At 50.1% G+C, this 11705-nt stretch overlaps 2 protein-coding genes across 2 annotated transcripts; both read right to left on the bottom strand.

The window, feature by feature from the left end:
• Positions 1–12: 12 nt before the first annotated feature.
• LOC136302612 (uncharacterized) lies at positions 13–6119 on the bottom strand. The gene is made up of 9 exons (XM_066206075.1): positions 5027–6119; positions 4093–4196; positions 3461–3613; positions 3129–3239; positions 2483–2621; positions 1111–1646; positions 494–646; positions 162–272; positions 13–81 (listed from the first exon to the last, which is right to left on the bottom strand). Exons 1-9 carry the CDS (start codon positions 5073–5075, stop codon positions 13–15), a joined length of 1425 nt encoding a protein of 474 aa, XP_066062172.1. The 5' UTR covers positions 5076–6119.
• On the bottom strand, positions 6118–11421 carry LOC136302780 (uncharacterized). Its single transcript, XM_066206322.1, has 8 exons — positions 11356–11421; positions 10690–10743; positions 10150–10314; positions 9847–9957; positions 8563–8701; positions 7243–7718; positions 6626–6778; positions 6118–6404 (listed from the first exon to the last, which is right to left on the bottom strand). The coding sequence occupies exons 1-8, from the start codon at positions 11365–11367 to the stop codon at positions 6168–6170; spliced, it is 1347 nt and encodes a 448-aa protein (XP_066062419.1). The 5' UTR covers positions 11368–11421; the 3' UTR covers positions 6118–6167.
• Between the last annotated feature and the right edge of the window lie 284 nt (positions 11422–11705).

Raw genomic sequence — 11705 nt, 5'->3', positions numbered from 1 at the left:
GACAAAGCATTCCTACAACACATTCCCAATCTGCATTACTGTTGAGAGAGAGGAAACCCTGCCACTGGTGACACGGTCATCCTGTCCAGAGAATAAAGCGCACGACGGAACAGCCTGATGAAGTCCAGGCCGAGAAACCTGCTACTCCTTGGCAATCTTACCCTGCTCTCCTGTGCCAGGCGGGCCAGATTATCAAAGCGGGGCATCTCGCTTCTGTTCATGATGGAAATGTAGCAGGTGTTCTGTTGTCTGACTTTGGTTGCAATGACGCCCTGTGAAATAAAAGTATTCAGCACTCACAATGCTGTTTTTTCCAACTGTTACCATTTGGATAGAATCGGGATGGAACCCATAGGAAATGCAGAGAGTTTCTGCCCCACATCTTGGGCTGCAGACTTCCAGAAGAAAGAAACAACTGCTCTCCCTGCATCAAAAGCACAAAGAGCTGGTCTCCTTGGACGCTTTCTGAATGAGCCCCCTCTGTGCCACTCACCGTGTTGTAGTTCCAGATGGTTTTCCAGGACCCGCTGATGCTCGTTTGCTCGATGATTGCCACGCGCCATTGCCTGTTGATGGTCACAATTTGGGACTGCCCACCAATGATGACTTGCGTGTTGTTGAGAAGGGTGTCTGGAATCTGCTGAGACTGAAATGCCAAGGGAAAGAAGACATTTCACCTTTGAAGGGAGACAGTGACATCCCCAAATCTTCCCCAAAATCCCTGCTGCAATGGAAATGCTGCCCCCCAGGAAGTGCCCAGCCCTGCCCTCAGTCTTTTCCAAAGGGCCCAGAATCAAGGCTGTGCCTTTGTGCAAAGGCCGTAGCAGTTCTTTTCATGGATTCAGTGAATCAGTGCTGCATCTGAGAGCTGTCATCTGGTGCCTTTAAAGGTAGATGTGTGCAAGAGCACTGGCCAGAGTAAATCCATGCTCAAGGTCCTTGATGGAAACCTCAGCTCACCTAGTGCCCTTTTAAAGCATCTGCACCGTCAAGCAGGAAGCTCTCAAAAGAGGAGCCACCAGGCAGGAAGGGTATCAGGGTTAGCATGGGCAGCAACTCTGGACTCCCTAAAATTTGGTTCAAGACAGGTAAAGGCTGAGGTTTACTCACCGGAAAATTGCCATTCCAATTGCCGTTCCAATTGCCATTCCAATTGCCGTTCCAATTGCCATTGCCATTCCAATTGCCGTTCCAACTGCCATTCCAATTGCCGTTCCAATTGCCATTGTTGCCATTCCAAATGCCATTGTTGCCATTCCACTGGCCATTGTTGCCATTCCAATTGCCATTGTTGCCATTCCAATGGCCATTGTTGCCATTCCAAATGCCATTCCAATTGCCATTGTTGCCATTCCAATTGTCATTCCAATTGCCATTGTTGCCTTTAATGCCATTCCAATTGCCGTTGTTGCCATTCCAAATGCCATTCCAATTGCCGTTGTTGCCATTCCAAATGCCATTCCAATTGCCGTTGTGGCCATTCCAATTGCCATTCCAATTGCCATTCCAATTGCCATTCCAATTGCCGTTGTTGCCATTCCAATTGCCATTCCAATTGCCATTGCTATTGCAGTACTCCAGCTCCACAACTCTCAGGACATCGAGGGTAATGCACGATCCCAGATTCACCTGGGGTCCTTGGAATGCTGAGAAAGAAGAGACAAAACCCGATGAGCTAATGCCTAAGACGCTGGCTGCCCTTCTACAGGAGCGTGCTGGCGTTGCCCAGAGACAGCCAGGTTCTGAAGAGCCGCTGCACTGGGAATGTTTGAGCTGTGTAGGGACAGATTCTCTTGGCGTCCCCAAAGAGCAGCAGCTCTGTGGCACAGCAATGAATGCTGACAAAGACGTGCTCTCGAACACCCTTTGGGATTTCCCGTGCAGAAATCGGGGCTCTGTTGCACTTGGCTTGTGTGAGTCCCAATGGCTGGGCATTACATGGTGAGGCTGCTGCCCGTCCATGGGCCCAGGCACATGGGCTGTGAGGGTCTGAAAGAATCCTACCAGGTGTAGGTCATTAAAGCCTTGGGGAATGAGATTGTTGCCCCTGGGAAAAAACCTACAGGGATCAAAGCCGCTTGACTTAGTGTTGTGAAGCACAAGAGTTTCTTCGCTGCCTGGCTCAACTCGTCAGCAAGCTCTGACCTGTAGGACAGCGGTTCTTGTACCGAGCCTTCTTCCTGACTCTAGGTATTACAGGGGAGCGCAGTGTGGGCTGAAACAGTCTGTGCCCAAACTGAAGCCCCATTAAGCTTCCCTGAAGGGAGCTGTAAGGGTTTTGTTGGGGTCATTCATGGGGGCCGTGACACCACTCTGTTCCAGTCCTGACCTCTGGAGGTGCCGAACACTTTGTGCAACTGCTCTGCAGCCCTTGGTGTCTGTCTGAATAGAGGGGGAAGGGCAGCAATTGTGCCTTAGTCATGCCCCAAGAGACAAAAAGGCCAGGTCAGTAACACTGGGAATTCCCGATGCTTACACTCACTGTGGACTTCGTAAGCCATGTAGGTGGTGAGTCCGCTGCACATAGCAGTGATGTCTATTCCATAGGAGTTGAGGTTGTTGACCAATCCACTGGTGACAAAGGTGATCTTCTTGGTAGTCCTTCCAAGACCAATCAAGTTCTAAACATCAAAAACCAGCATTCAGCAAGCTCAGTGTCAGGAGCTGCTTCCCTTTTCGGCTTATCCCTGTCTCTGGAAAGATGACTCGGGGCTGGGTGTTTGAGCCCAAACTGCCTTTAGGTACACTATTTAATCCCCTGGGGGCCTGTGGGACCAGTGGCAAGCCTTGAAGGGCAAAGGCAAAGCTCCTTTGAAGGGAGTCAAGGCACGGGGAACATGACAGGAAATGGCAACGGAAGAAAAGCACGGAAGCGCTCCACAAAGAACAGGTTTCCCCAGCAGGCTGGAGGGCTCAACATCCACAGAGAAAGTGGGGGAGGGAATAATGCAGCCCCTTTCTTCTTTTGGCAAAGCATTCCTACAACACATTCCCAATCTGCATTACTGTTGAGAGAGAGGAAACCCTGCCACTTGTGACACGGTCATCCTGTCCAGAGAATAAAGCGCACGACGGAACAGCCTGATGAAGTCCAGGCCGAGAAACCTGCTACTCCTTGGCAATCTTACCCTGCTCTCCTGTGCCAGGCGGGCCAGATTATCAAAGCGGGGCATCTCGCTTCTGTTCATGATGGAAATGTAGCAGGTGTTCTGTTGTCTGACTTTGGTTGCAATGACGCCCTGTGAAATAAAAGTATTCAGCACTCACAATGCTGTTTTCTCCAACTGTTACCATTTGGATAGACTCGGGATGGAACCCATAGGAAATGCAGAGAGTTTCTGCCCCACATCTTGGGCTGCAGACATCCAGAAGAAAGAAACAATTGCTGTCCTTGCATCAAAAGTACAAAGAGCTGGTCTCCTTGGACGCTTTCTGAATGAGCCCCCTCTGTGCCACTCACCGTGTTGTAGTTCCAGATGGTTTTCCAGGACCCGCTGATGCTCGTTTGCTCGATGATTGCCACGCGCCATTGCCTGTTGATGGTCACAATTTGGGACTGCCCACCAATGATGACTTGCGTGTTGTTGAGAAGGATGTCTGGAATCTGCTGAGACTGAAATGCCAAGGAAAAGAAGACATTTCACCTTTGAAGGGAGACAGTGACATCCCCAAATCTTCCCAAAAATCCCTGCTGCGATGGAAATGCTGCCCCCCAGGAAGTGCCCAGTCCTGCCCTCAGTCTTTTCCAAAGGGCCCAGAATCAAGGCTGTGCCTTTGTGCATAGGCCGTAGCAATTCTTTTCATGGATTCAGTGAATCAGTGCTGCATCTGAGAGCTGTCATCTGGTGCCTTTAAAGGTAGATGCGTGCAAGAGCACTGACCATAGGAAAGCCATCCTCACGGTTGGGGATGGAAACCTCTGCTGATTCATTGCTGTGTTTCAGCACCTGCACCATCAAGCAGGGTCAAATACCCTAGCACGTCGCAAAAGAGGAGATGCCAGGCAAGAAACTCATCAGGGATGGCTTTGGGCAGCAGTTCTGGAGCCCCCCACTTTTGGTTGAAGAAAGGCAAGGGCTAAGGTTTACTCACCGGGAAATTGATACTGCCATTGCCCTTGCAATAGTCCAGCTCCACAGCTCTCAGGACATCGAGGGTAATGCACGATCCCAGATTCACCTGGGGTCCTTGGAATGCTGAGAAAGATGAGACAAAACCCGATGAGCTAATGCCTAAGACGCTGGCTGCCCTTCTACAGGAGCGTGCTGGCGTTGCCCAGAGACAGCCAGGTTCTGAAGAGCCGCTGCACTGGGAATGTTTGAGCTGTGTGAGGGACAGATTCTCTTGGCGTCCCCAAAGAGCAGCAGCTCTGTGGCACAGCAAGGAATGCTGACAAAGACGTGCTCTTGAACACCGTTTGGGATTTCCCGTGCAGAAATCGGGGCTCTGTTGCACTTGGCTTGTGTGAGTCCCAATGGCTGGGCATTACATGGTGAGGCTGCTGCCCGTCCATGGGCCCAGGCACATGGGCTGTGAGGGTCTGAAAGAATCCTACCAGGTGTAGGTCATTAAAGCCCTGGGGAATGAGATTGTTGCCCCTGGGAAAAAACCTACAGGGATCAAAGCCGCTTGACTTAGTGTTGTGAAGCACAAGAGTTTCTTCGCTGCCAGGCTCAACTCGTCAGCAAGCTCTGACCTGTAGGACAGCGGTTCTTGTACCGAGCCTTCTTCCTGACTCTAGGTATTACAGGGGAGCGCAGTGTGGGCTGAAACAGTCTGTGCCCAAACTGAAGCCCCATTAAGCTTCCCTGAAGGGAGCTGTAAGGGTTTTGTTGGGGTCATTCATGGGGGCCGTGACACCACCCTGTCCCTGTCCTGATCTTTGGAGGTGCCGAACACTTTGTGCAACTGCTCTGGAGCCCTTGGTGCTTTCTGACTAGAGGGGGAAGGGCAGCAATTGTGCCTTAGTCATGCCCCAAGAGACAAAAAGGCCAGGTCAGTAACACTGGGAATTCCCGATGCTTACACTCACTGTGAACTTCGTAAGCCATGTAGGTGGTGAGTCCGCTGCACATAGCAGTGATGTCTATTCCATAGGAGTTGAGGTTGTTGACCAATCCACTGGTGACAAAGGTGATCTTCTTGGTAGTCCTTCCAAGACCAATCAAGTTCTAAACATCAAAAACCAGCATTCAGCAAGCTCAGTGTCAGGAGCTGCTTCCCTTTTCGGCTTATCCCTGTCTCTGGAAAGATGACTCGGGGCTGGGTGTTTGAGCCCAAACTGCCTTTAGGTACACTATTTAATCCCCTGGGGGCCTGTGGGACCAGTGGCAAGCCTTGAAGGCAGCAGCAAAGGCATAGCTCCTTTGAAGGGAGTCAAGGTGCAGGGAGGGAAGTGGCAGTGCAAGGAAAGAGCTGGAGAAGAGAAGTGCGGCCTCTGTGTGGAGCCGGAGCTCCTCCCAAAGCCTTTGCTCAGTCTCTGCCCTCGCCCCTCAGAGGCACTTGGCTGCAAGGCGGGCAGGAGAAGTCTCTCCCTGCAGCCCATTCTAACCTGGAACCAAAGGGGGCAGCAGCAAGCCTGGGCAGATCCATTTGCTCTTGGACTATTTGCAGGTGGTGCTTAGGGCCCTTCTGTGAGAGCCCTGGGCTCTCTAGTGGCACAAGTCACAACGTCTGCCGTGGCCTTTGTTTCTAGTGAATTGCCACTCTCTTCTCCTCCTGGAATGCTCTGTGGCCTGGCCCAAGTCCCTGGCTGCTTTCCTGCTGTTTCCTCCTGCACTCTGGGCTTCCCTCTGCTCTCTAGCTCCTTCCTCAGCCAGGGTCACAGGCCTCCAGGTGTGACTCATCCCATGAATGTGGGGGAAAGGCTGTGGAAAAGGGAGACACTCTCTCAGGGCCCAAAGGAAAAGGCAGTCTGGCCAAGAGCAGCCGCAACGCCGTGTTGTGAGCTGACCAATGCAGTTTGGTATTGAAAAGTCTGTGGAGGACTCTGAGATCTTGGCATGCCAGTAGGATTAAGGAAGGCCCTTGAAGGGCTCCTCAGAGCAAGGCTTTGCCCAGCAAGCTGCAGAGCTCAGCATCCACAGAGAAAGCAGAGCTGGAGAGGGAATGCTGCAGCCCCTTTCTACTTTTGACAAAGCATTCCTACAACACATTCCCAATCTGCATTACTGTTGAGAGAGAGGAAACCCTGCCACTTGTGACACGGTCATCCTGTCCAGAGAATAAAGCGCACGACGGAACAGCCTGATGAAGTCCAGGCCGAGAAACCTGCTACTCCTTGGGAATCTTACCCTGCTCTCCTGTGCCAGGCGGGCCAGATTATCAAAGCGGGGCATCTCGCTTCTGTTCATGATGGAAATGTAGCAGGTGTTCTGTTGTCTGACTTTGGTTGCAATGACGCCCTGTGAAATAAAAGTATTCAGCACTCACAATGCTGTTTTTTCCAACTGTTACCATTTGGATAGACTCGGGATGGAACCCATAGGAAATGCAGAGAGTTTCTGCCCCACATCTTGGGCTGCAGACATCCAGAAGAAAGAAACAACTGCTCTCCCTGCATCAAAAGCACAAAGAGCTGGTCTCCTTGGACGCTTTCTGAATGAGCCCCCTCTGTGCCACTCACCGTGTTGTAGTTCCAGATGGTTTTCCAGGACCCGCTGATGCTCGTTTGCTCGATGATTGCCACGCGCCATTGCCTGTTGATGGTCACAATTTGGGACTGCCCACCAATGATGACTTGCGTGTTGTTGAGAAGGGTGTCTGGAATCTGCTGAGACTGAAATGCCAAGGGAAAGAAGACATTTCACCTTTGAAGGGAGACAGTGACATCCCCAAATCTTCCCCAAAATCCCTGCTGCAATGGAAATGCTGCCCCCCAGGAAGTGCCCAGCCCTGCCCTCAGTCTTTTCCAAAGGGCCCAGAATCAAGGCTGTGCCTTTGTGCAAAGGCCGTAGCAGTTCTTTTCATGGATTCAGTGAATCAGTGCTGCATCTGAGAGCTGTCATCTGGTGCCTTTAAAGGTAGATGCGTGCAAGAGCACTGGCCAGAGTAAATCCATGCTCAAGGTCCTTGATGGAAACCTCAGCTCACCTAGTGCCCTTTTAAAGCATCTGCACCGTCAAGCAGGAAGCTCTCAAAAGAGGAGCCGCCAGGCAGGAAGGGTATCCGGGTTAGCATGGGCAGCAACTCTGGACTCCCTAAAATTTGGTTCAAGACAGGTAAAGGCTGAGGTTTACTCACCGGAAAATTGCCATTCCAATTGCCGTTCCAATTGCCGTTCCAATTGCCGTTCCAATTGCCATTGCCATTCCAATTGCCGTTCCAATTGCCATTCCAATTGCCGTTCCAATGGCCATTGTTGCCATTCCAAATACCATTGTTGCCATTCCAAATGCCATTGTTGCCATTCCAATTGCCGTTGTTGCCATTCCAATTGCCGTTGCTGCCATTCCAAATGCCATTCCAATTGCCATTGCTGCCATTCCAAATGCCATTCCAATTGCCATTGCTGCCATTCCAAATGCCATTCCAATTGCCATTGCTGCCATTCCAAATGCCATTCCAATTGCCATTCCAATTGCCATTGTTGCCATTCCAATTGTCATTCCAATTCCCATTCCAATTTCCATTCAAATTGCCATTGCCATTGCAGTACTGCAGATCCACAACTCTCAGGACATTGAGGGTAATGCATGATCCCAGATTTACTTGGAGTCCTTCAAAACAAAGAAAGGAAGAAACAAAATTCCATGTGCAAATCGCTAATACCTTGGCTGCCCTTCTACAGGAGCGTGCTGGCGTTGCCCAGAGACAGCCAGGTTCTGACGAGCCGCTGCACTGGGAATGTTTGAGCTGTGTAGGGACAGATTCTCTTGGCGTCCCCAAAGAGCAGCAGCTCTGTGGCACAGCAAGGAATGCTGACAAAGACATGCTCTCGAACACCCTTTGGGATTTCCCGTGCAGAAATCGGGGCTCTGTTGCACTTGGCTTGTGTGAGTCCCAATGGCTGGGCATTACATGGTGAGGCTGCTGCCCGTCCATGGGCCCAGGCACATGGGCTGTGCGGGTCTGAAAGAATCCTACCAGGTGTAGGTCATTAAAGCCCTGGGGAATGAGATTGTTGCCCCTGGGAAAAAACCTACAGGGATCAAAGCCGCTTGACTTAGTGTTGTGAAGCACAAGAGTTTCTTCGCTGCCTGGCTCAACTCGTCAGCAAGCTCTGACCTGTAGGACAGCGGTTCTTGTACCGAGCCTTCTTCCTGATTCTAGGTATTACAGGGGAGCGCAGTGTGGGCTGAAACAGTCTGTGCCCAAACTGAAGCCCCATTAAGCTTCCCTGAAGGGAGCTGTAAGGGTTTTGTTGGGGTCATTCATGGGGGCCGTGACACCACCCTGTCCCTGTCCTGATCTCTGGAGGTGCCGAACACTTTGTGCAACTGCTCTGGAGCCCTTGGTGCTTTCTGACTAGAGGGGGAAGGGCAGCAATTGTGCCTTAGTCATGCCCCAAGAGACAAAAAGGCCAGGTCAGTAACACTGGGAATTCCCGATGCTTGCACTCACTGTGAACTTCGTAAGCCATGTAGGTGGTGAGTCCGCTGCACATAGCAGTGATGTCTATTCCATAGGAGTTGAGGTTGTTGACCAATCCACTGGTGACAAAGGTGATCTTCCTTGTAGGCCTTCCAAGACCAATCAGGTTCTAAACATCAAAAACCAGCATTCAGCAAGCTCAGTGTCAGGAGCTGCTTCCCTTTTCGGCTTATCCCTGTCTCTGGAAAGATGACTCGGGGCTGGGTGTTTGAGCCCAAACTGCCTTTAGGTACACTATTTAATCCCCTGGGGGCCTGTGGGACCAGTGGCAAGCCTTGAAGGCAGCAGCAAAGGCATAGCTCCTTTGAAGGGAGTCAAGGTGCAGGGAGGGAAGTGGCAGTGCAAGGAAAGAGCTGAAGAGGAGAAGAGATGTGCGGCCTCTGTGTGGAGCCGGAGCTCCTCCCAAAGCCTTTGCTCAGTCTCTGCCCTCGCCCCTCAGAGGCACTTGGCTGCAAGGCCGGCAGGAGAAGTCTCTCCGTGCAGCCCATTCTAACCTGGAACCAAAGGGGGCAGCAGCAAGCCTGGGCAGATCCATTTGCTCTTGGACTATTTGCAGGTGGTGCTTAGGGCCCTTCTGTGAGAGCCCTGGGCTCTCTAGTGGCACAAGTCACAACGTCTGCCGTGGCCTTTGTTTCTAGTGAATTGCCACTCTCTTCTCCTCCTGGAATGCTCTGTGGCCTGGCCCAAGTCCCTGGCTGCTTTCCTGCTGTTTCCTCCTGCACTCTGGGCTTCCCTCTGCTCTCTAGCTCCTTCCTCAGCCAGGGTCACAGCCCTCCAGGTGTGACTCACCCATGAATGTGGGGGAAAGGCTGTGGAAAAGGGAGACACTCTCTCAGGGCCCAAAGGAAAAGGCAGTCTGGCCAAGAGCAGCCGCAACGCCGTGTTGTGAGCTGACCAATGCAGTTTGGTATTGAAAAGACTGTGGAGGACTCTGAGATCTTGGCATGCCAGTAGGATTAAGGAAGGCCCTTGAAGGGCTCCTCAGAGCAAGGCTTTGCCCAGCAAGCTGCAGAGCTCAGCATCCACAGAGAAAGCAGAGCTGGAGAGGGAATGCTGCAGCCCCTTTCTTCTTTTGGCAAAGCATTCCTACAACACATTCCCAATCTGCATTACTGTTGAGAGAGAGGAAACCCTGCCAATAAAGAAAACCTCATCCTGTCCGGAAAGAAAAAGTACATGAAGATACCACCCCTTGAACTGTTACCAACCTTTGAATTTCAATTTTAAGAACCTTCTAGTCCTTTGGTGTCTTACCCTGCTCTCTGCAGCCAAGCGGGCCAGGTTATCAAAACTGGGCATCTCAGTTCTGTTCATTACAGAAATGTAGCAGGTGTTCTCTTGTGTGACTTTGGTTGCAATGACGCCCTGTAATATAAAAGTATTCAGCACTCACAATTCAGTTTTTTCCTACCCTTGCTGTTGGCTCAAAGCTGGCATGGAAACAGTTACAAATGCCAGGAGTTTCTCCCCCACATCTTTTACCTGGAATGATCAGAATATTGAAACAATCCCCATCCCTGTGCCACCTTTTCAACAATTCCCCTCCCTGCCACTCACCATCTTGTAGTTCCAGATGGTTTTCCATGATAAACTTTTGCTCTTTTGCTCAATGATTGCCACCCTTGTTTGGCTGTTGATCTTCACGCCTTGTGAGATACCGGTGATAGTGATATGGGTGTCTCCATCAAAGATGATTTGTTGGTTTTGATTTGTCTGCTGAGACTGGAAAACCAAGTGGAGCACTTTTAGATGGTAATATTAGTCAGTGTTGTCTCCAATGCTTTTCAAAACTCTTGCAACAGAGAAATAGTTTTGTTCTCCCCCCCCGCTAAGAGCCAGCAGTGCCCTTATTATTTTCAAACAGACCCGGAATCAAGGCATTGGCATGGGGTAGTAGCTGAAAAAATTCTTTTCAAGGATTCCATGTATCATTGCTGCATCTGACACCTGTCATCTGGTGCCTTTAGAGTTTCATCTGTTTGAGAAGAATTTAATTATTTTCCTTCAAAGTGGTGGAGAAAGAATCAAGGAGATTTCATGAAGCAGGAAATAGAGACAGAGCAGCCATTCATGTGGAAATCGTTCACTTGTACTCACATAATCAGCAAGGGCTGGAGTCAGGACAAGTCCAAGAAGGACTGCAGTCAAAATCTGAAATGAAAATCAAATACAAAAGTGTAACTGTAAAATTGTCTGGCTGACAAATCTGGCCGTGAGAATCCTCCTTCCCTTTTCCTAATCTGATGTTTAAGAGTTCTCCTTCGATGCTGTTTTGCTTTCTCTCTGGGACTGCATCAGTGCCCCGAAAGGGAGTCACCCTTGCTTTACCCCAGAGTGCTGCAAAGTAGACACATTTCACACTTGCTCTTTCAAGAGCTGAATCTCAAGTTGTTTCTCGGACCTGTGCAGGCACACACAGGTATTTTACACGAGTGAGGAGAAAGCTTTCCCATTCCTTCCACTCTGGCATTACAGGGAAGAGCTTGACCCACTAGGGCAGTGCTCCAGTTGTGCAAAAGCATTGACAATAATGGTCGTGGATTAGGCTTCCTGTTTTCTGAATAATGTACAGTCAAGCCGTGAAAAGTTCCTTACCTTCTCAGCTGCTCTGGGGAACAGGGGCTGAGTTGCTCATTCTGGAGGAGCAAAACGCCCCCAGAGAAAGCCTTAGTGCTCCAGAGAGGCAGAAGCCCTTCTGAGGGATAAAGGAATGGGTTTGAATCAAAGTTTCAGTTTATAAGGAAGAAAAGCATGCATACTTACAGGGAGATTCATCCTGACTGCAGAGCTGATGCTCCTGCAGGTAGAAAGAGCAGTGTGAACCCTCCACCTTTTATATGTTTTCAGAAATCGATGTGGAAGTGCTAAGTGTAGCAATAATATTGTTTTGTCATTTGTTTGCCTGTCACTTATCCCTGAAAATTATTTCCTGGTGTAACTACTTGATAAACATGGGGTTTGTTCTTCTGAACATTTTGACCTGCTGGAGTCTGATAGTTATCAAATAGGAATCCATTTGCAGTGAAAAATTAAATTTGTTTTTAGTATTTTTCTGACATGTAGTGTTTACTTTTGAAAATTTACATCAAACTTAACACCGGAGATATCCTGGG

Source organism: Chamaea fasciata, unplaced genomic scaffold, assembly GCF_029207755.1.
Source record: "Chamaea fasciata isolate MVZ Bird 193981 ecotype frontalis unplaced genomic scaffold, bChaFas1.0.hap1 SCAF_30, whole genome shotgun sequence".
Taxonomy (NCBI): Eukaryota; Metazoa; Chordata; class Aves; order Passeriformes; family Sylviidae; genus Chamaea; species Chamaea fasciata.
Note: the sequence above shows the minus strand (reverse complement) of the source record. Positions and strands in the feature narration are given on the sequence as shown.

Bases quoted from the DNA above. Each gene is read 5' to 3' on its own strand.
- LOC136302780 (XM_066206322.1), bottom strand. The intron at 7,719-8,562 runs GTGAGTGCAAGC...TTTGTTTTGAAG, and splicing joins CATGGCTTACGAAGTTCACA to GACTCCAAGTAAATCTGGGA. The intron at 6,779-7,242 runs GTGAGTAAACCT...TTGGCATTTCAG, and splicing joins ATTGGAATGGCAATTTTCCG to TCTCAGCAGATTCCAGACAC.
- LOC136302612 (XM_066206075.1), bottom strand. From the start codon at position 5,075: ATGTGCAGCGGACTCACCACCTACATGGCTTACGAAGTTCACAGTGAG. The intron at 4,197-5,026 runs GTAAGCATCGGG...CATCTTTCTCAG, and splicing joins TTACGAAGTTCACAGTGAGT to CATTCCAAGGACCCCAGGTG. The intron at 3,614-4,092 runs GTGAGTAAACCT...TTGGCATTTCAG, and splicing joins ATGGCAGTATCAATTTCCCG to TCTCAGCAGATTCCAGACAT.